The sequence below is a fragment of the Pezoporus occidentalis genome, unplaced genomic scaffold (genome assembly GCF_034315485.1).
Source record: "Pezoporus occidentalis ecotype Australia unplaced genomic scaffold, CSIRO_AGI_Poc_V1 ctg31, whole genome shotgun sequence".
NCBI classification, from domain to species: Eukaryota; Metazoa; Chordata; class Aves; order Psittaciformes; family Psittacidae; genus Pezoporus; species Pezoporus occidentalis.
Window position 1 is genome coordinate 3,919,575 of NW_026915052.1, and position 25,884 is coordinate 3,945,458.

A 25,884-nucleotide genomic window follows, 5' to 3' on the forward strand; every position below is an offset into this window, starting at 1 on the left:
TAAACTTATATTTACTTTACTGGCATCTTGGAGTAGAACCCTCTTTACACGAGGATGTGACCTACTGCTTTTACGTACTGGATTGAACAATTTTTACCTCTTAGTAAGTTAAATAAAAAAATAATTTCCAATTTGCTTTCCTGCTCCCAAGGCAGGAGGCTGCTGTTCCTCAACCCTCTAGTATCCAGACCAGTAACATCCGCAGAACTGTCAAAAGTGAGTGAGCAGAAACTTGCAACATAAAGTATCAGAGAGCTGTGTTCACTGTGCTTGCTAGAATGATGCTGAGGGATTGATATACCTACAGTGACATACCATAAAGCTGGTAAAAAGCTCCAGCTTCTCCTTTTATATATCACTACTTTATAAAGAGGGAACTCAAAGCCAACTTCTCTCCATATACTGGAATGAATAATTACACTTTACTGATTAGTTTTGATCCCAATGTTAAAAGTAGGACTTACTCTTTGGAATTGATTTAATGCTTAATGAAAGTATTTCATCCTGGCAAACAGAAGCATTAGTTGTATTGGGGGTTTTGTTGGCAGTGATTATTGAATTTTGTTATATATACTGTTGTCAGGGTAACATTAGCTGAGAGTAATTGCAAGACTTTGTTTATTCATGACTGTGAGGCTGTAATGAGAATTTGGAATAGGTGTTCCATGTGCAATATATCTGCATGCATTACTGCTTTTTCTCTCAGGCTGATTCTACATTATTGTACTCACACTTGTTTGGAAAAAGGGTGTTCTCCATAAGGACACATAAGAAAAATCAAAACAAAGTAAACAAAAAAAAACCACAACCCCAAATCAACAAAACCACTAGTTTTAAGGAGCCAAGAAATGTACGCTCTCAAGAGTATAATACAAAACAGGAACAGTCGATGCCTTGGTCAATATTCACAATGGGAAATTAAATGCCAGCATTTATTTCTTCATTGAAACCCGTGGTTTGTTTGAAAGACATAACTCTCTACCTGCAAACAAATTCTATCCTGATCATATTCTCCTCTTCCCTTGATAAATGGGACTAGGATATTTTGTTTGCACAAAAGGAAAACATCTACTTGAATAATTTGAAAACATCATTTGAAATGCAGTCACAGGTAAATAGGTTTGTTAGCTAGTGCAGCTACACTGCAGACAATTTGTATTATGCCACCTGATAAAAGATATTTGAAGACTGTTTCAGAATGATCAAAAGCTGCATCAACTGCCAGCAGAGACTATCTGAGACAGCAGACTAGACACTCCACACTGCTACCCTGGGAATGGGTGCATGCCAGCCTCTGTCAAGGTCAGAAGCATATGTCAAATTTCCTCTCATTTCTGACAGCAAGTCAGGGAAGGATAGCATTGTCAACACCATCCTCAAAAAATAATAGGAGAACTTTTCCCAAGCTAGACTGTGGTTAAAAATAAGAAGTGTTGAAGTATGTCTTGGATTTCTACTTTCTGTTCAGATATTGAACCATTCGATATATGTCAGTAATTTACTATCTGGAATCACAAAACCTAGCACCTTTACAATACAGTGGAAAAAAAACCAAACCCCACTGGGTTTATGATAACTACTGCTTCAGTGGTGGAGTTACCCAACGGCTCCAACTTGAGGACTCCTGCCTGTGCTGTTAGGCACTGAAAGTTTCCAGAAATTCATAGTCACAAAAACCACCGAGTCAAAGTTGCCAAATGCTCAAGAACATCTGATGTTTTGTATCACTGGCAGCTTCAAGTTTTAAATAAATGTGACAACTGCAAGAAAATAATACAGAGAGTTACAATTCAGGCTGAAAGGGAACTCATCCTGTCTCTACTTCTGCGCAAATCACAGTCAGTATTGGTTTCAGACCAGCTTACTCAGGGTTTTCTCCATTCAGATCTCAGTAACTTCCAAGGATGGTAACTCTACAGCCTTCCTGGACAACCTATTCATATACTCAATGACCCTGCACCAAAGAGTTTCACAGTTCTGAAGTGATCTTATAAGTGATTTGGGGTTTAAGTCATTATATAACATCAGGATAACATTCAGGTATATCTACCCAGAAGCTATTTCCAAACTGCCTGGCCATACAGAAATGCATCTGCCACCACTCTCCCTTTATCTACTTATCCCCTTTACAAAACCTTGTGGTAGGAAACTATGTGAATTGCAAAATATTAATGTCAGGGAAACAACAAAATGACAGATAATTGTCTGTGGAGCCCTACTCCCACCAGGCAGATCCAATATTTTATTTAAGATGTTTTCTTTGGAAGAAGAACATGAAAGAACAGTAAGTTTTACCATTTCCCTCAACCATCTCTCTGAACTTACACTGTAGAATCAAGTTAACTTGTTTGCCCTTTGTGCTCCCTTTTCAAAGAAACAGCATTCCTGTGATACTGCTACTAAAACAGTAGGCTGGCAGGTTTAACAAGTTAGTGCTTGTACACATGTCTTGGGAGATCCCCACACCCAGGTAGCCCCAACCTGCTTACTATGGTGATAAATACCTGTTACAACCCACACTTACGTTTTAGAGAAGTACAATCCTCTTGCTACCTAATTGTGAAATTTCCCATGTATTTTGGAAATGTTGATTTTTGTTAATTCTTCCACCCTTTGTTGACTCCAGTCTTAATGTTGCCAATTATACAACCTTGCCTCCATTTTCCTGTGCTGGCCTGTTTCCTTTTACTGTCCAGTCCTGTGAATGCTTTTTTCCAGTCTGGCTTCCTAAGGAAATAAGGTATGTGCAAGCAGACTGGCAGTCCAAATCCATTCCTACTGCCTGGCACCTTTCAATTCCAGTGAAGACCATTAATACCCCCTTTACCAAATTTAACTGAAGCTGTCCAAGTTGCTACAAGTTTTATGAAAAACAAAAATTCCGCCCCCCCCCCGAACCAAAACAAAACCCAACCCAGCAGAGAACAGTATTTAAGTCTTGAAAGACCAGGCTGGAAGGGGCTTTAAGCAACCTGGTCTAGTGGAAGGTGTCCCTACCTATGGCAGGGGTGTTGGAACTAGATGATCTTGAAGGGGCCTTCCAACCCAAACCATGATACAGGAGATTGAAGAAAGGTAGCTTACAGCAGAAAAGGGAAGGCAAGTATGGTAGGAAGGGCAAGGGGTTATTCCACTGAGCCTAGTAAAGGAGGTAGGTCCCAATTCTACTTCACCTAAGTTCTGCTGTTTACAAGCAAAAGGTGACACATTCTGTGTTCCCCGACACATTTTCTGCTGAGCCTTTGACTTCTGCCATGACTTCCCTCCCAGTTTTATAACATACATACACACACTTCAGTTCTTCTGTCTGCCTCTTGCTCAGTGATCTGATTCTTCATCATTCATCAACATCCATTAGTCAAACTCAGTGGTGCAAGACTTTGGTTATCATTATAATGGCACAAGCTCCACCAAGTTAAAAACCTGAGAAGCACAACCTGGTTACATCTTGCAAAGTGCTTCCAGCCCTTGCAGAACAGCCTCTTGATATGGGACACTATTTCACAGACTGCCAGAATCTCCTCGATCCTTTGAGCAAGACCATCCAGTTTTATAGTGCCTGGCTAGTCAGTACTTCATAATTTTAAGATATTATCTTCTAACAGTATTTATCTGAACTGAGATGCCAGCAGAAACAGACTTCTATACACTAATACAAACACTAAGAAAAACTGAATCTTCCTGAGGCTGACTGCCAGCGTTTTTCAAGAGAATAAATGGTAACTATTATTAAATATTTCATTGAAATACTTAATCTGATATACAAATGTTAAAAAAATCCCTCAAATTTTCCTGAAGAAGTAGCACATTTGCAGCCATGATTACAGACTTTGCTTTGTTTTACGAAAGCCTTCTGACAATAGTAAGATAGAGTACCTATCCACTTTCAATCAGATACCTTGCTGGCAAATAACAGAATCATGAGGTTGGAGAAGATTTGGATAATTACATGCAAAATCCTCAAAGGTTAAAAAGGATAAAACCATCATTACTTTCAAGCACAAATCAAGACTGAGTGCTCACAGCTTTTGCACTTTGCTCCATGAGTGGCTTTATCAGTTACAGAACGGATCTTGGCATTTAGAATTTGTATACCAGTCTGTGACAACTGCACAAAAAATCACCATGCTAATGGGTAATGGCATCAGGAAATGTTTTAAAGAAAAATATTGGTCAGTAGTTCTGCTACTGACCCCAGTAGCATCAGTAAATTGGCCAGCAGAAGAGCAAGCATTTACCTTGAAGCATCATCCCTGTTCACTGTTACTCTTCTTGCGTGGCAAGCCCCAAAAGAGAGTACTGCATAGAAGACTCAATATGTAGCAGTATGCTACCATTTGCCAGCTCGTGGATGAATGTAACCACAAACACTTAATAGCAGGCTATCTTCCTGACTAAGCGCATTCACTGCTTTTCATGCTTACAATGAAAGGACACTGAAGATAATACTCAAGATTTGTACAGACAAGTAAGGAGGAACAGGTAGATGGTTCCAAGTAGTCCAAGTGACAAAAAGTGTTGCCAATTTAATTCCTGTCAAAGCCACTGTGCCTCTCTGATCCAAGAACAAACACCAAATGACTTTTAAGACAGTAGCTACAGAAAAATAAGTCAGGTGGGGTTTGTCTTTCTTGTTTTTTTTCTACTGAAGTTGACCTGGGAAGATGGAACTGTTAGTACTAAGTCTGAACAAAAATGTCACTGTAAATAGCATTTCATTGGGAAACACAGAAGTGACTTACCATCCACACTAGCTTGGTGCAGCTTCATTATACACAACATTTTAGCACACAGCTATCAGGACACAGAAAGACTTTTTAAAGCACGATGACACATTCTGAACAAGAAACCCTGCACCTTTATGAGTACTAACGAAGGCATTTCAAAAAACACTCAGCGTCTTGAGATTAAAGTTCTAGCCCAAACCTCAGGAGAATTAAGAAAGCTCCAAGAGAAACTGTGTTCCTGACTGCAGCCTATAGCCCAGTTCTTCATACTCCTTTCGAACTTGTCACATTTTTTGGGAGAGGGAAAGCTGCCATGCCTCTCTTATCTTTTCCTAAGGTTCCCAGCTCTTTCAATGGGCTACACACCAACCACGATTCCCTGCTGGTCTATCAGCCTCTTGAGCCTTACAAACTTCAATACCTTTCTGTTCTGCAGGAGACCAATAAGATCTGTGCGTTGTTTTTTTGAAGACGCTGAAATACTAGATCTTGCTTCTACCTGAATTTCATAAAGTTTTCAAAAGTGGACCTTTCCTTGCTCTTCAGGCTTATTAAGAAAATGCAAAGAAAAGTTTACTATTCCAGAATAAAGAAACCTTTCCACTCTTCAGTAACTGTTGATACTTGATGTCTTAAACTTCATCTTCAGTCCTTTCATTTTCTTCAAGACAATCCTATTCAGCACAAAAGACACATGCACACCAGTGCTCTCTGAATTACAGATTATCCCTGGAACTGTCCGACATCCCAGACATTTGAGACAACTGAATAGTGGAGCTACATGACCACTTTATTCCAGAAAATCCTTTCTGCTGCTGAAAGAGTTCCTCCTTGTTCCTTTCCACCACGCTTCAATCTATTGTCTGGATCATCATCAATGCTCACCTGGTATGCCAAACCAGAGAATGTTTCCAGGAAAAAGCTAATTTGTCTATCCTGTCCCCTCCTGCTGAACCATTCACCCAGTGTGACTCACATGCTGTAGTGACATCGGATCCCCGGCCCAAGGCACGCATCAGGACGAGGCTGAAGAAGGGCAAAATGGCCTTGTTTTTGAATTTTGCAGGTGTTGGAGAGGCCCTTCAAGCCACAGCAAATAGTGACCATGTACTGAAGCGCATCAGTAACTGGAAAAATTCTTTCAAGCTTCTACATGAATCACTAGTTCCAAACAGTAAAATTTCAGTGATTCAATTTCTTTAATTCCATTTAAAAAGTTGTAAATATTGCTAAATCTTACTGCAGGATGAATAATCTAAAAAGCCTAGTTAATATATTTTGTAGAATAGTTTGAGAATTATGAATGCTCAGAAAAGCTCTTTGATTTTGTCACTTTTCAGATAATTTCTAACTAGAGATTAAGAAAAAAATTTTAGCTCACCCAAATTTCAATAACAACACATAAATGAATTTAAATGTCATCAAGCCAGTACCTCTTGCACACCCTGCTAAGAAATAAAATACTCCCAATCTGATAGCCACACTGTGCTGATAAAAGCTTACATACACTTACTTAATTATGAAACCACCACTTACATTAATGTAGGAGCAAAGTTTTAGCTTTCTGACTGCATGCTTTATTTTATCATCAAAGTAAAACTTGGCAAGACAAGCAGCGTAACTGTTTTATCAATTACTTGTAGTAAACACACATCTTTTGTTTTCACCAGATACACACAAGATGTTCTCTCAAGTTACTAAAACCTTAATACATGCATTATGTAACCTAACAGTTCATACTTTACATTGGTTCTATGATGCCACCTCCTTTCTTTTAAAAGTTAGACTTCTATTAATACATTCTTCTTGACAAAGCATCCTACACAAATGCAGAATCACAGATTACAGAATCCCAGGTTGGAAGAGAACTCAATGTCCAACCTTTCCAGGCAAAGCATGACCTATACTAGATGTCCCAGACAAATCTTACAAGCGTCCAGTGTTGGGGAGCCCACCACTTCCGTGGGGAAATTATTTTAGTGGCAGATTGTTCTCATGGTGAAAAATTTTCCTCTTCTGCCCAACTGGAATCTCCAATTCTAAACCAGCAGAAACCCAACCTACAAAGACACATAATGGAGCTATCATCCTTTAGCTCAACAACCTGAATCATCGTCTCTGAAGGGTCAGGAGCTTTGACACCAGTGCAAGGAAGAACGGTAATGGAGCGCAGTTCTTTTTTGGAGGCCATCACCTTAAGTAGCACACACAAGGAGAGATGAAGTGCCCATGCAATGGCCGTCACAGCAGTCCAATTGCTGCAGAGGTGGCTTGTCTTGGTGCTAACACCCAGGCAGCTGCACAGAAAGTTGGGTAAGGGAGCAGAGTGAAACAATTATATTTTTTGTGATGCTTCTGTTCTCAGCCAGATCAACACCATGAACCAGGAAATGTAAGACTAAGGGGATGAGCATGACATCAGCTTACAGTGCTACAGGATGCAGTAAATACTATAAGCTGGTTTTCAATTTCAGGAGTTCAGATAGCAACAGCTACTTTAAGCACAGGTGCGGCACATCTTTCTCTTCGCTTCCTGTTAAATGGCAGCGGGCAGCAGGACATTTTCTCAGACATTACTCCCCCTATTTCAGAACTTCCCTGGAGATCCAGATCTAATTAAAAGGTGAATTAAAAGTCAGAGTTTTGCCATGGGAAAAGGTCATGAAGACATGTAACAAGTAATTACTGTAACCAGGCACAAGAATATTTAGAGTAGCTCAACTTACTCAAAGAAGAGGGCAACTGACTGTCTTTAAATCTGCAGAGAATACTAGTAAGTCCTGTGCTAAGATTTGTTACACATTATAGTGGAAAGCTCAGAGTGGCTTTTTTACTATTATAAATAATCTGACTTCTTCAGCTCCCTTTCTGCACCAGGAACTCTGCATCCACAGCCATTCTGCCTTGATCTGCTCCTTCCAATGCCCTTGGCTAAGAGCAACAAAGAGAGAGACCTTTACAGCAGCACTATTTTCACAGATTCAAAGTGTTAAGTCACTATTAACATAACACAAGGCAAGCGGGGCATTATGAGCATGGTCAGTCACCTGTAATAGAAAAATCCCTGGGATCTGGGGTATTCAGAAGACAAGTGCCTCTCCAGAAGGCAGGATGCTTACTGACACTTACATGCTCAGAAAGGATGTAAAGAGAGTAGAAAGGGAAGAGAAATACATCTCTCAGCTTTCCAAGTGTGACAAAAACTTTACCCAGGTAAAGCAACATTCTTCTCAATTCACTATGCAACTTTTCCATAATGTCTTACTGACTAAGCACATTTCAAAATTTGTCTGTATCTATCCCCAGACTTTTCTTATATTACAGTTTAAATTGAAAAAGGAGAGTATAGATTTTGCAGCAGGGAGAGGAGAGAATAAATCTACTGGAAATCTATGAGGAGTTCCTAAACCTGGCTTTAGACACAGACTTCCAGAAATGGACTCAAACTGTGTGGTACACGGATCATTAGCAGAACACATTTTTTTTTAGAGTGCTCATGGCTCAAAAAAAAGCCAAAACTGTCATTACTAAGAAATAAACCAAGACACCTCCAGAATTCTGTTTTAGAATATTGCCATTTAAGTTACTGTTTTGCTAAACAGCATCAACTAATTATTATGAAGTTTCAAACTGACCAAGATCGTAACACCTGCTATTAAGAATAAAAATCCATCTAAGGCTTGCTTGGAAGCAGGGATTTGGTTGGTTGGTTGGTTGGTTGGCTGTTGCTTTTTTGTTTAAATAGACATTAAATAACACTGAAAGAAAACATTTTTGAATAAATGTTGATTTGGAATATTAAGGCCAGGTTGGACAGAGCCTTGGGTGACATGGTTTAGTGTGAGGCGTCCCTGCCCATGGCAGGGGGTTTGGAACTTGATGATATTAAGGTCCTTTCCAACCCTAACTATTCTGTGATTCTATGATTAGACAAATGACAGTTTATACAAGTTCCGATTTTAAACTGTCCTTTAAATCAAACAGTTGTCCTTAGGGCAGTCAAATCCTGGAACAGTTAAGAGTGAATTTTTAAAATCCAATGATTTAGAGCACTACTGAAGAGATTCAACATCACATGCATATGCAAAGCATATGGAACAAGAATCTAAAAGCGGAATACTGTGTCTTTTCCTAGAGATGTTTCCAGGTCTCCAAGCATTATAAATTCAGCTTTCTCTAGTACAGTTGGGATGGAGTCTGCTGCTCTTCTCTTCCTCTCAACCTTTCTTATTCAGCTTTTTGCTAATTAATGTACAGTACACCGAAAAAGCTCTTTCCCCTTATAGCAATTTTTTATGTATTAAAGAACACACTTTTGCCTTTGTTTAGTATTTTTAGCCCATCACTTCCTAACATCTTTGCAATGATATCTTTCAGAATTCCTTAAATCCAGTTTCTGGATCATGATTTTAGACAACAAGCTCTCAACAGACTGCCACGCCACACGACACACTGTTTAAAGGACACACAATTCCAGACATTCCCAAACCTCTTGCAGGCTCCTGGAAGCTTATATCCTCACATGCCTCCCATTAATGCACACCCCAGCATGATTAACAGTATTCCAAGCTCTCTGGGCTCTAGTTTCTTCCTCTTTCTTGCATATGCTTAAAGCCAGTAGGAAACAAAAATATGTTCATTGTACTTAGCCAACACCAAAATTACTGCCATTAACATATGAAAATTATTTCAATCATTGCAGCCACAGTTGTAAATACCACATACCATTTCAAGGTAGATACATAAAGTGAAGTTCATCCCAACAGGTTTTTATATCAGATGCAGCACCTGACAGAACATTCTGCTTTTAAGCTTGTTGCTTTAAGACAACTGCTCAGTTTCTTACACTCCTCCTTGCTTGAATTTATGAGTAAGATTATCCACATGCCATCTCTATTTAATAAAGTCTACACAGAATCATAGAATCGTTAGGGTTGGAAAGGACCTTAAGATCATCTAGTTCCAACCGCCCTGCCACGGGCAGGGACACCTTACGCCAAATCATACCATCCAAGGCCTCATCCAACCTGGTCTTGAACACTGCCAGAGATGGAGCATTCACAACCTCCTTGGGCAACCTATTCCAGTGCCTCACCACCCTAACAGGAAAGAGCTTCCTCCTTATATCCAATCTAAACTTCCCCTCTTTAAGTTTGAACCCATTACCCCTTCTCCTATCATTACGGTCCCTAATGAAGACTCCCTCCCCAGCATCCCTATAGGCCCCCTTCAGATACTGGAAGGCTGCTATGAGGTGTCCACGCAGCCTTCTCTTCTCCAGGCTGAACAGCCCCAACTTCCTCAGCCTGTTTTCATACATCCAGAATACTTTTGCCCTAGGATTTATTTCCACGCATTTAAGTAGAGAATTCCTTTTCCTTCCTCATTTGCAGCCCACCTAGACAAGAGTGTTGATCTGAAAACAGAAAATCAAGTACCAGGACGTTCAGAACAAGCTTGTAATAGGCTGGCAATCTCAAATCTTCATCGATACCTCAGGCTCTATTCTGTTGGCTTTCAATCTTTTTCTTCACTCATACTCGAAAACAACCAAACATTTGGATGCTCCAATGCAACAGTAGGCTGAACACCTTCATGCCAATACAGATGCAGTTGAAAAAACCTACCAGTGTAGACATGCCTTTACACCTTTCCATTTCCAGAGTAGGAACCAGGAAAGATGAAGTCACTTCCTTACAGAAATCTTCTGAAATGGTACATGGCCTCTGAGGAGACCACAAGCAGAAGGACAAGGCAAATTCTGCCAATCTTCAAGATACTTTAAGCTGTTGCAATGTAACTGTAAAGTAGTACAGATATTGAGGCAACTATTTACACAGAGAAAAGCCAAACAGCTGGCTTTCTTTCACATGATTTTAGCTATACCCTATTCCTTCCTCTTTTTCCACAAAGAATTTAATATTTTCCTTTACTAATTTATCTCCAGTGTCATCTAAGTAAACCTTGGCTACTTTGCCCATTCAGTGATTGGTTTAGCTCTTAAGTAATATTTTCCACTTGCACAGACTCACTTAAAAAAATAAAAACATTCAGTCCCAAACCACAAGCTTTTAAAGACTGTCAAACTTTTCACCCTTGATACTGCAGACCAGACATGATAGTTTCATTTTTGATGCAGGTATTGTGGAGCTGAGGTTCTGTTCCATACACTTCTTTGAAATTTTTTACAGAAAAGTCTGGAAGAGATATGATATTTATTTTCTCCCCTTTACTTTTCATCTCAAGAGTCTCAATATTTATGCCACTTTACATCATCTTCTTCTCTAACCTACATGAAAAAGGTGATCAGAACTGCTTGTTTAGTAAAACATCATTCCATCTTCAGGTTGCCACTGTGAATCCAGCAAGGACATGAATATTACCAAAAATGTTTTAATCTCTTCATAGCTTCATGGCCTTTAAAGTAACAAAAACAATTAATTCTTACACAGGAACAAAAATGTAAAATTACTTAAAATAATCTTGCACAAGAGCTGAGTAGTTTGTGCAGTTGCTGGCAAAGTTTGCCCCGACTAACTGTTCTGGCTTCTTTTCTTCCTTTAAAATACAGCTGGAGTGTTTACAACTGTATTATAAATGAAAATTTAAGAAGGACCACTTTTCTGAAGAACCACTCTGTAAGAAATGCATTTTCAAAGAACCAAGACTGGAGTCTTATTTTTGTTACATGAACATAATTTAACACATCAAAACCCCCAAAGTCTAGTAGGAGTCTTTGAGTTATTACATAAGAAAAACTTTTCTTCAAGTAAATAATTTCCATCTCTCTCTTTCAAAATCTTTTTTAACAGACATTTTAATACATAAACTCAAAGTATAGGTTACCACTTCTGGAAGTACCAGGTAAAGACATCTGGCCTGACCACCATTTGTAGTATATTGATCAATATTTAGGACTTGAAGTGATGTTTTTGCTTTCCCCAACCCTTTCGAATCCATGTACCTGCTTATTTTTTATTCCAATCCTGCAAATTTTAATTCAAATACTATGGCTCCTCAACAATCTATTTCTGGACAAATGGTAGAAGATTGCAAGTTGACAGTGTTGATTTCCTCTTCCATGAATTGTTATGCACAGCTAAATTTATTTCCTTGCCAATTTTTTTTGTTTTTTTTTTTTAAACACAAAAGTGGTAACTAACAGTCTCCATCTAAGCGCCTCAAAAAACGGAGAGCGCAGGTTCTTAAGTGTTACATGGGACATGATGGGGGAAGGAGAGATGAGGGCAAGGAGATTGAAGTAAAGAAGTAGGTCTTGCCGATGCTTCTCTTGCAGAAAGATAATCCGTTATCTTTCACCAGCTGTCACTGATTTCAGAGCTACCCACAGAGCTCTGAAGGTAAATTACTACAGCACATTTTCCAGTAAAGTGTCTGTATTATTCATTCTGCAGCTATCAAGTATACACTTGAAGACAGAGCCATTATTACCAATGTGCACGATGACATATTACAGCCACTGATGCAAAAGATCACTGCAGCAATGAGTGCACAAGTGTGCATTGCTGTTTTAACAACATCACTGCAAAGTGCCTTTTCTAAATATAAATAGGAAATAAGAAGTAAAAAAACCTCTGAGCAATGAAATGAAAGAGGAAATTAAGGAGAGGGAGCTATGTCTTGTATTATGAGAGGAGGGGGATGATATTTCTCTGTAGTTTTATGCAGCAAGACTCAAAGAAAAAAGTTATTGCCATTACTTCACTACCTGTTTTTTCCCCACAAGGTATCTGCACAGTGTGCAGGTACCTCCCAAGAGGGAAGCGATATACTGCAGCTGTGAAAACTCCCACACATCAATCATAAACACAACTGAGGGCTCACAACCACAGCATCCAAAACAGCTATACAACATTTTGAACAAAGTTTCTTCTAAAAAACTAACATACTTTATAAATTGCTCACATACACAATCCTTGCCCCAGATGGGTAATGAACCATTATATTATATAGGAGGGTCAATGAAAGTCTCCACGACTTAGCTGATGGCACGCGTTCTCTGGCAAGGATGTCTACCAGACTTCCAGGCATTTAGAAATCATGAGAACTTTGAAAAAATCTTGTTATGTCCCAGGAATACGCAAGCAACACACTCAAAACCCCAGATATACAAACCCTATTCGTAACTACAACAAACCACTAATAAAGGATTCAGTTCTTGAGTTTTGCCTCATTTGTGCATTGTTATTCTCATCACCGATAGCACTTCCCATGCTATTTTCCATATACCGATATGATTTTGAAACAATATGTTGTGTATTTTGGTTTGCTAAGTGCACTATGATCAAGAGAGTATCAGCATTAAAACCATGTTGCAAATCTAACATCATGAAAGTCATACGGGCTCTTATTTTACAGATGAAACAAAAGAACAGTGACTATGTCACATCAGATCTTTACGACTATGAGGAAGATTTGTTTCACCCTGTTGTTAGCAACTGCTTAGGCAGACTCCTTACAATGTCAGATATAAGGGTATTATAGAAATCCTACTAGATGGAGATCCCTTTCTTATATAAGAATGTATCCAGCAGAAGAGCTAAACCTGTAATTTTTTGTAAAGGATGATTCAGGCTCACAGTCACACAGAGATTGCAGGATCTTCTGAGAGCTCTGTAGAACAAAGCTTTAAAATACCTCAACCACTATCAAGGGTAACAACTAGATATACAGAAATCACACCTGGGAAAAAGCACTAGACATAAAACACAGGTTCAAAGTTCTTGAAACCTGTTCTGGCAATTCTCCTCCAGGAACAAGGAAGCAGGTGCATTTATTAAATACATGGCACAATAACGTGAACAAAATTTAGTTTTCCATCATTTACAAGCCTTAATGTTAAAAGCTTGTCAATACTTATGTTCAGAATCATGGAAAAATGCCAACCAATCAGGGTAAACACCTAAGTTACCAAAAAAAAAAAAAACCCAACAAAAACCCCAAAAGGTAATTTACACAAGTTGTGTCAACTACTTTATCTACAGTAACAAGATTCTGTTTCACGTATTTCTTTTCATTCTGAGAAGTATGAAGAACAACTGGTTCCTATTAAAGGAGCCATGATGTTAAATACATTTACTAATGGAGTGGGGGAAGATAATACTGAATCACTAAATAATTTTAGTTTGGAAGGGACCTCTGGAGACCAGAGTCCAACCTTCAGCTCAAGCTGAGATAACATCAAAGTTCAATCAGGTTACTCAAGGCCTGTTAGGCTGAGGTATATCTCCTAGGACGGAGGGACTATCACCTCCCTGGGTGCCTCTTCCAGTGACTGACTACCTTCAGAAGGAATATTTTTTCCCCCTTACACAAAATCAGAATCCTCCTTGTCACAATCTGTGTTCACTGCCTCGCCTTGACACTGCACCTGAGAAGAGTCTGCCTCTGTGTTCTCCCTATTCATGCAACTGGCAGTTGAAGATCATGATTAGATTCCCCTTCTCCAGGCTCATCAGACCCAGGTATCCCAGGCTTTTCTTGCACACCACATGCTTCAGGCCTCCAGCCAAGTCAGTGGTTCTCTGCTGGACTCACTTGAGTTTTGCAGTGTTTCTTCTGTACTGGGAACACCAGAACTGGACAAAATACTCCAGATATGTCCTCACAAGTGCTGTAAAGAGCAGGATAACCACTTCCCTCAGCCTGCTGGCTATAGTCTTGCTTTTGCAGTGCAGTACAGTAGACAGGCAGCCTCCGTTTCTGCAGTAATGCAGTACTGACTTTAACTAACTGTTTACCAGGATCCCCAAATCTTTTTCTGAAAGGATACTTTCTAGTTGGTCATTCCCTGACTTTTACTGCTCCATAGTGCAAAACCTGACACTTGTCATGCTGAACTTTGTGAGGTTTTTTTAGGACAGGAAATATAACACTGGTATGCAAAAGGTAAAGCATAGAATTTCTGCTGTCCCTGCCCTCAAAAAGCACCTGAAATATTAAATAAAACATTTATAATGTGTAATAGTATCCACAAGAACAGGAAGTTTATGATTAGACTACCTGTAACTCTGATTCTGTCAAAATCAGGGCACTTCTGCTCTAGTTTGAGCCACTTAAATGCTTGCATGCCTTTAACATTTAGGATAATTACTGCAAAGTCCTTTCCTAAGAGCAGTAAATGCTTGTCCATCACTTTTTTCTTTTTAATGAAAAATCCCCCCTTTTTTTCTTTTTTCAAAGTGTCAGGTCTTTTGTCTTTACAATTCAAATCAGGACAGTGGCAACTTCAGGATGCACAAGGACTTATTATTTCTAGGAAGAAAATTACACCAGCTGAAACCAGGACATCATGGATGTAGACCTGCCTGGGTCAAGCCTGACCAGAATAGTCCTGTTGGCACAGCACTACACCCAGCAGTCTAGTAAATCCTGCTGGCCTGCAATAACATACACAGAGTGATAACCACACTTCAGCTGCCTTAATAACCAGCAAATACTTCTAAGGATAAGATAAAGACAGTCTGTGGGCCTGATGCAGCCTTCAGTTCAGTATCCCTGCTGTGTGTTGTCCTGTATTACATTATCTGGAGTACCAGGCCAGCAGAACCACAGTTTCAAAACAGCTGTTTGTATATTGTCATTATTCCCAGCTTAAATATTAATTGTCCAGGAAACCAAAGGCTGAACTTACTGGTAATGGAACTCTTCAGTTACATAACAGAGTAAGTTAACACAGTCAAACTCAACTCCTCTGCACAATACCACGCCACATGACTAAGGCATTTTCTACAACCAGTTAAAGTGCGTCTGTAAGGAAAATGTTTGTGCTTCTTCCCTGTGACACAACAGGCTAACTCATCTGCAACTTCTCAGAAAGTCTGCTCTGGAAACTGAATTGTTGTGAGTTTAGGAAAAATACAGCATTACCCATAAAAGGCAGAAAGATTAAGTATCACAGACTCCTGTCTTCACTCTGGGTTTATAACCCAGCATCTAGTGGTTACTAGCTACCAGTTGTTCCATTAGGACCTTTAGATCACTTTTAGCCATTTGTACACAGCCTCCTGTAACAAGTCATATAGGGTGAGGCTCTGAATCACTAAAGTTTAGTTTCCTTTTTTTCAGGTGACTAACATGGGAGGGTTGTATCCTAAAAGGAACCACAGATAGCAAGTGTGCAGCAAGATCTCCTCCTTGCCCTAAAGAACATCAAAACTAAAAGGAAAGAAAATGCGGAGAGATGTTATATTCCCATTTCACTCAGATGCAGTGCAAATGATCACAGACTAGACAAGGGAATCCCAATCCTTTAATTTAAAATCTTCAATACAAACTTCTTACTCAAGTATACCTAGCTGTAGAAAAAAAATACACTTCTTTGGGTCTACAGTCCAAGAATAGTCAGAACCCTGCACGACAAAGCCTGCAGACATGCACACTAGGTGTCCATCTCTCAGCAGTAACAAGAGACAAGACCATAGCCAGGTAGCTATCATACACAAATGGGGGTGGAGGGAATGGCAACCTAAGTAATCTTAAAGAAAAAAAGATAGATTTAAAGACTAAACACACTTCTTGAAAAGAAAACCCTTGGAAACATATTTCAAAATTTTAACAGGATCTTCATGCCTGAAGTCACCCTCCTGATGTTTCTCCTCTGCCTTAATTACAGTAAAATAAAAGACACTCAGAATACTCTGGCTTTCAGTATTGATAATCCAAGTCACATGGGCAGCAGTAAAGGCAGCAGCACACAGAAAAGCTTCCAGAAGAAGCCAACTTTTGACGAAGGATGTGCAAAATTAACATAACAGAAGTCATGCTGACACAAGAGCAGAAATCTGAAGGTGTGCAAGGCAATGGAGATGACTCCCTCAAGGTACACATGGATTTCTGGAAGAGGAGAGGAATCAGGGACAGAGGAATTCCTCAAAAGTGGGAAAAAGGTTTCAGATGCCTCAGAAGTACTACCATGCACTTACTAGAAACCTCATCCTTCCTCAAAATTTGAGGACAGAGATTTCCCCCACCCCACTTAGCAGAACTCTAAAAGGGAGTTTTAGATATAAAAGTTTTAAATGCCTTCAATTAGAAAGCACAGATTCTTTACCAGAAGGGGTATTTTCTGACCTCCTTTTTTTACAGTACTAGAGGGTTTAAACCAATTTAGAACATGATCTGTTTTTATGTACCTTTCGAGAACTGGACCCAAAGCTTTTCTTTAAGTCTCATTTATCCAGGGAAGGCATACAGTTTAGCTCTTAGGCTAAGGGACCACTCCTTGCAGGGAAATTATAATATATTAAAACCTCCTATACTTCAATAGTGGTTGCTGTATTTAGGGTAAATCTATGCTATCAACCTAAAAAATAGTGAATCTACATCTCATGGATGTGGAATGTGGGATGTACATCCCACAGTTCCCAATAAAAGTACAATATGGCCAGAACAGCTGCAACACTCCTTTAAGACTGACTTCCATATATCTACTGTAAGTGAGTTAAAAACTCATTTCATCTTACTCATTACTTCATCTTTCACTACATTTTTAATGAAAATCAGAAGAGTATAATACAGGTTTAATCTGAATTACAAGCCCAGACAGAATTTTGTATAGAATTCTCTAAAATCCTGAATATGCACATCTTGCTAACCTGGCATAAACACATTTCAAGTAGGACTTCACAAAGCAATTATCCATGTTTATTTTTATGTTGGAAAACAATTATAATTGGTGAAAAGAATCTGGGATATATATATAATTTTGTTGTTTCTGATCCTTTCTCTTTTTGGCCTTTTTGGGAAAGGCAGCTGTAGATATTCAGACCTCAATGGCACTATCTTCAAGCAAACTAAGAACTATACCTCAGCTTTCATTAATGTACCTTGATTAATAAACTCCACATATTTTCAATGATTCAATATTTGGTGAAGACATTCCCACTTTTTTCCAAAGCTCAGACTCCTTTACAGAGGTCTCAGGTTGGGTATCCTGAGTCAAGTTTCAAGCCTTAGGCAACGGTTAAGTAACAACAGGTTTCAGAGTGCTAAGACCCTGATGACATGAATGACAGAAACTAAGATCTCAGGCACTTCAGGATGCCTAAGGCCTCAGCTGGCAATGATGGATGCACACACTTAATCTGAATGCACCCTAAGTATATCTACAGACATGATTACTGAGGTCTATGCAAAATCGGGGCTTAAGAAAACAGTGTGTACATTCCTGTTGAAGAAAGCTACATTCATTACAGTGAACAAATAAGTTTATAAATGAAAGCCTGCATTCTGGCAATCTGCATAAACTGATGAGAAAAATAGAGTGGAATACTTTAGTATTAGGACACAGCTAAAATGAACAGATCACACTGAACCACAGAAATGTATTCAAAGCTATAGACCTAGAATCGAAAAGCTTTTTAAAATGAAATCCTTTGAGAAAAAACAAAAAAATGCTAGAGCTTCAGTAGGATATATTAGTAAGCACAATACAAGCTCTTTGGTAACTACATCAAGAATATGCTGAAATTCTCAAGTGTACCTTATGGAAGACTTAGAAAATGAACCTCAACTCTGTTTGAAGTATTATCAAAGGCAAAAGCATAAAAAGCTTTAACAAGATCCGTCTATTTTTCTAAACAAATTTGCCTGTAGTCCATCCTACTCAGCTTTTCAGACACAGGTAATGAAAAAGATGAATCTATATTCTGTTTTTGATTGTTTAGGTTAAGTACTATAATTTTTCCTTTTTGAAATACCCATCTAAAACCAGCTTGCACAAACTGCCTCAAATTACAAACAAGGGATAAAATACAAGTTTCATAAATTTGAAGAATCTATAGTAGTTTAACACTCCCAACTAATCTCAGCTGCAGATCAACATTTCTAAAACATCAAACATTAATATATAACCATAAAGTAAAAGTAGCTTGCTAAAAAAAGCTAATGAGACAAGTCTCTTCAGTTCTGACTCACAGTTAAAATAACTTGTTTCTAATAGGTGTAGAAGAAACTGACTCACTCACACATATGAATTATTTGCAAAAAAAAAAAGTTAGTTCAGCTTCATTTGATAAAAAAGTTCATTATACTGAATCTGCTGACTAAACCAACATCCAAGTCATTTCCACTGGTAACACGTAACTGTGCCAACGCCTATAAAAATATTAGTTTAAAAGATGTAAATTAAGGAGCTTTTTTTGCAAAATATGACAAATGAAAATTATGTGGATTTCTAAGTGAAACAAGTCAGAAAAAAATGCTAGATTTATGGATGCAGATGAAACCTTACCTCTGTGTTCTACACCTTATCATGTACCATGAGTGAGAAGCTACTAGCAGCACACATTTTTTTTCTACACAACAATAAATTTATGACTTATTTACCTCTTTTAAGTTTTTATACATAAATAAAAATTAAAATCAAAAATATAAGCCACAGCCTTTAACATACCACATAATTCCTCAAGCCCTCACTACTGCTATTCATCAGCAACTTTATCCAGAGGAGGAAAGTGACAATGACTTCCTCCTATGGGACACAAGAAAAGCTTCACCCAGGACATGAGTCATTTTAACAGCACATGCCAATATATCTCACATCCACCAGACCACTTTACTTTCCCACTGTCAAAACATGACTGTGACATTCAGTGCTAATGTTTCACAGCATAAAATTTTACAGAAAAAGTCATTAGAAGATATTGCTTCATTCTAAAAATAACAGATTAGAAGAGATGTACTGTAAAGGGTCCATCATACATACAGCAGCAGGCTTTGAACCTCATGCCCCAACTACAATGCCATCAAAGCAGTTTGGGCTACTTCAACAAGAATTCATCCTAACCTACTTTTCAGAAGAACAAAACCAGTTTACTCAAAACAGAGAATGCAGGAAACTGGGATTTGGTGGCCATGTTCACACTACTCTGCCAGATGACTGTCAAAGACTTTATGAGCAAAGGCGATCCAAGCTACAGTGCCCCATCTCTGACCACAGAAAAGCCTTCAGGGAGCAGGAAAAAGCTCCAGCTGCATCCACACTGCACTGCGCACAAAGAAACCATGGCTGCCGCTGCCACCACCACCACTGGCCTTTCCAGAACCTCTGCAAGACACCCTGCCCCAGTGGGCCCACATCCACACCCTCCTGGCTGCTAGCTCTAGTATAAGGGATTGTAATAGGCTTTGGCAGATAGCGGATGGAAGTAGGAAGAATTCAGGCCAGAACCTGAAATTCATCAGCTGTCTTCATTATCCAACCACACTCACTTCACACGTGTGCCAAACAGGCTTATCAATCACTGTACAGCTTTTGCCTGCACAGAGAAGGACATTATACAAGCTAGCAGAGCCCGACGTCTCTTCCTGGCTTTCTATGTGTATTTCTGTAAGCAGGGGTGGCAGGCGGGAAGCACTAAAGGGAAGGATGAGAGGAATTTAAGCCCTCAAGTCAAAATACACAACATGTTATCATGTGACAGTTTTTCCTGGTGCAACCCGCAAAGGCCAAAGATCCTCATAACCAGCCCTCCAAGTCTGGTAATTCTAAGGTCATCTCAAAAATACTTACGGATAGCTTCTGCCTCCTACAGCAGCACACTCAGCTACACATTGTGCCCTCACCCCTACCTAGTACTTTCTCTAGTACATCAATGCCTGTAGCAGTCAGAGGAGTAGGTCTACCCTGCAGCTAGTTTTCAAGATGCTCTAATGCAGACTGGGAAGACCTTTTCTCAGGTCCACATCTACATGTCTAAGTACAACTGCTTTCAGGCTGAAAGAACAGGCTACACACTCTTCTGCAGAAAGGCCACCTGTAAGGTTCTCCACTCCCTCACTAGATTATTTTTTGTATTTGAAAGGTTACGCTGCCTCTTTAAGCAGAACTAGAAGGAGAAAGTACATCTGGGAACAGACTTGCAAAGTTCACAGAGCTCCCCTCCCTCCAAGGGCAAGATGCAAACCTGAAGCCCCAGCTCTAACCCAACAGTGTGAACCACTGCACCAGCACAACAGCAACCCTTTCTGATGAACTTTACATGCATGATTTTTCCCATCTATGGCCTGTTATGCCAGACTGTCTTTGAGGGCTTGGCAGCAGGTGCCCAGTTGGCCTTCTTGTACTAACCACCTGCAATCTTCTTTCTTTTCCCCAGAGCTTCAGCCCCCTTAAAGTTCCCCCTCTCAGGAGGGATAAAAGCAAACACCCAAACATAAAACAAACAAAACCAACAAACAAACAAACAAAAAACACCAAAAAACCAACCAACCAACAAAAACAAAAAAACAAAAACCAACAAAACAAAACCAGCCAACAAATAAACAGCCACCATCCAAAAGCAGAACACCAGTCCAGCCAGGCAGCAGACCTTGCACAAACTGAGAATGCAGAAGATAAGTCAGCATTCAAACAGATGGCTCATAGCACATCAGGAGAAACAGTCCACAGAAGTATGCCACGCACCTACCTAAAGGTAAAAAACCCCACATTTCAGATCAATCTAAACTACTGACACTGTTTTTGAGGTATTCTCACAGAGAGCACTAGCCAGTACACAGTCCAGGAGTGAGACAACACTGAATGAACTATGTGGGGACATGTGCCATCCTGCCCTCTGTAGCATGCCAAAAGTACAGAACAGGGTCAGAGAAAACAAAGGCTGGAGCAAGAAAGAGAGTCTACGCAGCACCAACAGCATTTTGAATACAAATAAGTCCCATTCCTGTCAGGCTGTTCTCTCAACATGCTTGCCTACTGGCTGCAAACTGTGCCAAGCAGCTGTTCAAAAATGGAGCAGCCAGTTGCACCAGTCCCTACTGACTGGAAGCAGAGGGCAGCGAGCACCAGCCACAGCCAGCTAAGATAACTCCCGAAAAACAAGGTGATGTCAGACAAGCATGAACATGATGCCAGCCAGCAAGGTGACCTGCAAGCAGCCATTCTAGGGCAGCATTATGAAAGATTCAGATTCCTCAGTATGACAGGACAAGGAGCTCCACAGGGAGGAACACCCTGTACCTGAAAGCTGAAGGACAAGCAATGCATGGCTCTGAGCTGCAGCCATGCTGCTCCAGCACTTCGTACTTCTCTCCTTGTCACAGGAAACAGGAACAGCATACCTTTTTTTTGCAGGAAGTGTCTCTTAGGAGGTCCCTCTGCAGTGCATGGACAATACCACCCACAGCACCCAACCCTGGTGTGCACCATAATCCATTGGATAAGCCCAAAGGCCACACAGACTCCTCTGTGCTTGATGATAACGTCAGGTAGTCTTCACTAGTGGCCTAAATCAGCTTCAACAAGGGAGGTACCTCCACAGACTTTCAGTCCCACGTAGACTGTATTAAAGGCTTTCTAGGACCTAGGACTGCCCAGTTCCAGCATTTCCCCAAATGCCAGCTAGGTTGCTCACCTGACAACTCAAAGGACAAGCAAAGATGGTCAAGCAATTTGGCTTCAGAAGCACAAGTGTTGTAGCAGCTCAGTTTCGCTGATGACTTTGAGAAGAATGAGCAAGTACAACCAGAATAAACAGGACTCCTCACTATTTCTCACTCTGGGAGCCGCAGATGTAGCAACAGTTTAAAAGGCACTAAGCACAGATTTGGGAAATTCTTTCTGAACACATAGACATGGGTCTGCTAACTAACAGACTTGGTCTCAATTCCCAGTAAGAATACTGGGCATAATTTCAATAGCTATTATATAAACAATACAGCGATAACCAATTGGGTGAAAACTTATCCAAAAGGATTCATAAATAAAAATAACTAGAGGAAAAGGTCTTTTGACCTCCTCACTTGCAGCTCAGCTAGCTCTTCTCCAATGATAGTTGGCATAAAGGTATGCGTATTATAATTCCAGTACATGGAAAAAATATAGTCTGTTTGAAAGCTCCATTCACCATGGGAAAGCTATGATGGCCGAGGTTAAAATGGCAGATTCTCACAACATTTCTAAAGCAATGGAAGCTGCAAGCCGCCTCAAGGCGAAAGGCCACACCCTACACTCTTCTATGGTTAGCAAATAGGAAGATGATTTTGAAGAAATAAGCCTGTGGCAGGACTGCAAGGAAGCAGCAGCGGGATTGACAGGGCAGAAGCAATGAGATCCAACATTTGGGGGTCACCAGCCTCTGCAGGTGAGGTGTGAGGCTTTTACAGATGTTGAATAGGGAGAAGGTGGTGTGTCACAGGATAAACATGAGGCATAATTTTTGGAATCCCCACTTCCCTTTTCCCACAGTCATCAGCTCCATAATATGAGCAGCATCATTGCTGCTGTCACACCACACAACTCAGCATCTCCTCCGCACCCCACAGCCAGGAAGAAGCTCTGCCTCAACTGCCACACCTGAGCTCTATTTTGGCAATTATGAATGCAAGTCCATTAGCCATGCTGAATCATTTTAAGGGAATTTTATATGTGCGATACCTCACACCCAGTTTTAAATCCAAAATACTAAAGAAATGCTTGTTATGTAGCTCAGTTTAATTTAACCTTAATACCTATGCAGCTTATTTCCATTGTCAGTGATAAGTCTCCATTTTGTCAAAAGGAAATTCCTTCCGTCTCCAGTTGATAAAGAAACACTGATCTTCAAAGTCTATTCCAAATATTTAACTATGCTCTCATGCTTCTACAGACACATAACAGCACAGAAAACTTGTGTACATCAATTCGGAATATCTTCTAACAGAGAATCAGGCTGTAATTAAGACTGCACATCCTGACATGAGGAAGATTAGCGTGTTTGGCATGATATTTTCCTTATTAGCTGGAGGCAGAAACAAGTTCCTTGTCAGTGGAAATATACTGTGAGGGCATTAGGACACAGATAAAAGGTGTCTCGTTGGCATTTGTTTTTAACAGCTTGAAGGAAAGACAGGAACAGAGAACACCAACTATGATTGGTTTTAAAAGGTATTCCTTGTTGATGGAACACAAATACAATAATAAATAGCAGTCCAAATTAGGTCCATCCCCTTACCATCAAGAGCCTGGTTTATAAACTTTTATCCCTACTCTGCAGCACCAGATGGTAGCTCACATACATTTCAATTATTTATTGAATAGGCACTTTGTTATACGAGGGTAAACCCACACTGCAGTAAGAACTACACACTGTTTTTACTGCAAGCTATACTTTTCATCAAGTCAGTAACATTTTCACATTCAGTGAATAAACAGAATTAAAAGGAGCGATTTTATAAACAACTGGACAATCAGTCCCTCCATCACACAGAAAGTGACAACGCAGGGATCAATCAGTAAGACACAACCCCCAGCAGTGCTATAGAAAAAAGCATATCATTTTTTGGGCTGCCTTAAATCCTTTCCTCAACTTCAGTGCTTGAAGTGCCGTCCTAAGTTTGTAGGTGCTCACTCATTTAAGCCGTCAGCTTGGGAACAAGAGTGTAAAACCAGATTACACTTTGTAGAACACATACAAATCTCCCACCACAAAACAAATAATCATGTTCCCCAGGCTGCAGCTTTGCAGGGCAGATGTGATAAAGTGGTTAATTATTCAGTTGGCAATCGCATTACTGACGTCAATAGGAGAGTCCAGGAAGTGAATCCTCTTAGTCTGTTAGTGTATGACAAAGAGTGGTGGTCCCCACAGAAATTAAGGAGAACCAGCTGTCCCTACATGTTAGTGTAGGTCTGTAATGCTAAAGACATACATTTGCATTTACTGAAGTAAATCAGCCCCTCCCTCCCCCTTAGGAAATCCTTTGTTTGGTCGCTGGTTTTCTGGGGGGGCTTGGGGTTGTTTATTTTTTTTTTTTTTTTAAGACGGCTCTTTAAAAGCCTAATTAATTGTACATGCATGGAACAGCTGATAAATGGGACAATATACTTGTGAGCAGTGATCTCTCCTCCCTCCCCTCCAATTCTCAATCCATGAAGAAGTTAAGCCACCTTTATCATACATGTTTATTCATAACTTAGTCAGCCGAATAAACTAGTCGGCCGTCAAGGCCATTTTAACATAAATTAATTTAGGCATGCAGCAGGGAAAGATCTCTCTCCCCAAACGTGTAGTCAATAGTTTCAACTAAACAACACTGGAGAGAAAACTTTTATCCCAAGCATTATTACAAGTATCCGCGTTTTCTTTTGTCAGCACGATCCAGACTACTGGAGGTTTTTCATTATCAGGCTGCTTAACAGTAGGAAACCATTAAACAAAGCTGTTATAAAGGCTGCTTAGAATTGCCCTATCCTTCGGGGGAATGCCCAAGACTGCATGATGAGCGGTAACTGCTGTTTCTTCAAGACATACACACACAACATATGCCCCCTTTATCAGCAACAATCCGGCTCAAGAGCTGTACCTCAAAGCCGGAGCCTGCTGCTCTCCCTCTCCTCCCCACCGCAGGTACTGAGCCTCCGTGGAGCGCTGCATTAGCTTGACATTTCGGGTTAATCCGAGCAGGGTTTCAGGCCAAGGACACTCCGGTGCTGTTCCTGCTGCGGCTGCCAAGCAGTTCGCCTGGGGCCGAGCGGGGCAGGGAGGAGACCTGCCGGGGTCAAGCCCCGGCTGGCGGCGGGACCGTTCCCCAGGGAGGCTTCGCATCCAGGGGCGGCGTCCCCACTCCCCGCCCGGTTCGGCCGCCGATGAGAACGGCGAGGAGCGCACTCCCGGGGCAGCCACCGCCCCTCGCCCGGGGATCCCACACAGCCCCCCGCGATCTGGGCCCCGCCCCCCTCCCCAGCTCCGGCCTGGCCCCGTCTCCCCATCGCCGTCCTTACCCCACTCGAGGAAGTCGGAGATGTATCGGTCGCGGCGCAACGGCGAGTCGCGGCTGCACTCAGCGTAGACGCCGACCAAGAGGTCGAGGAGGGTCTCCACGCTCAGCACGCTGTCGTTTCGCTGCGGCCCGTCTAGCACCAGCTGCTCCAGCCGCTTCAGCCGCACCTTGGCCGACATGGTGCCGCGGCGGCGGGCGCAGGGCACGGCACGGCACGGCCGGGCGGCCGCGAAGCCGGCGGAAAACGGTGCTCAAAGGCCCGTGCGCCGCGCTCAGCCGCGCCGCACCGCCCGCGCCCCGCGCCGCCTCCCGCCCCTCACGGCCACGCCGGGGCCGAGCGGCTCCTTCCACGAGCTCCGCCTCAGGCACGGACGGTCCATGGACCGGACCCGGCCACCGGCTCGCTCCGGCCTCTCCCCGGCGGCGGGGAAGA

At 40.9% G+C, this 25,884-nt stretch overlaps 1 protein-coding gene across 15 annotated transcripts in view; it reads right to left on the bottom strand.

Moving 5' to 3' along the window:
* Positions 1-25,633, bottom strand: part of CDC42BPB (CDC42 binding protein kinase beta) — a 96,336-nt gene extending 70,703 nt beyond the window's left edge. For all 15 annotated transcript variants that reach the window (XR_009966532.1, XM_062628030.1, XM_062628029.1 and 12 more), the window contains exon 1: positions 25,453-25,633. Coding sequence is in view for 14 of the 15 variants with exons in the window: in XM_062628030.1 (XP_062484014.1) it covers positions 25,453-25,630 (178 nt within the window). In the remaining variant the exon portion in view is untranslated. The remainder of the gene's footprint in view (positions 1-25,452) is intronic.
* Between the last annotated feature and the right edge of the window lie 251 nt (positions 25,634-25,884).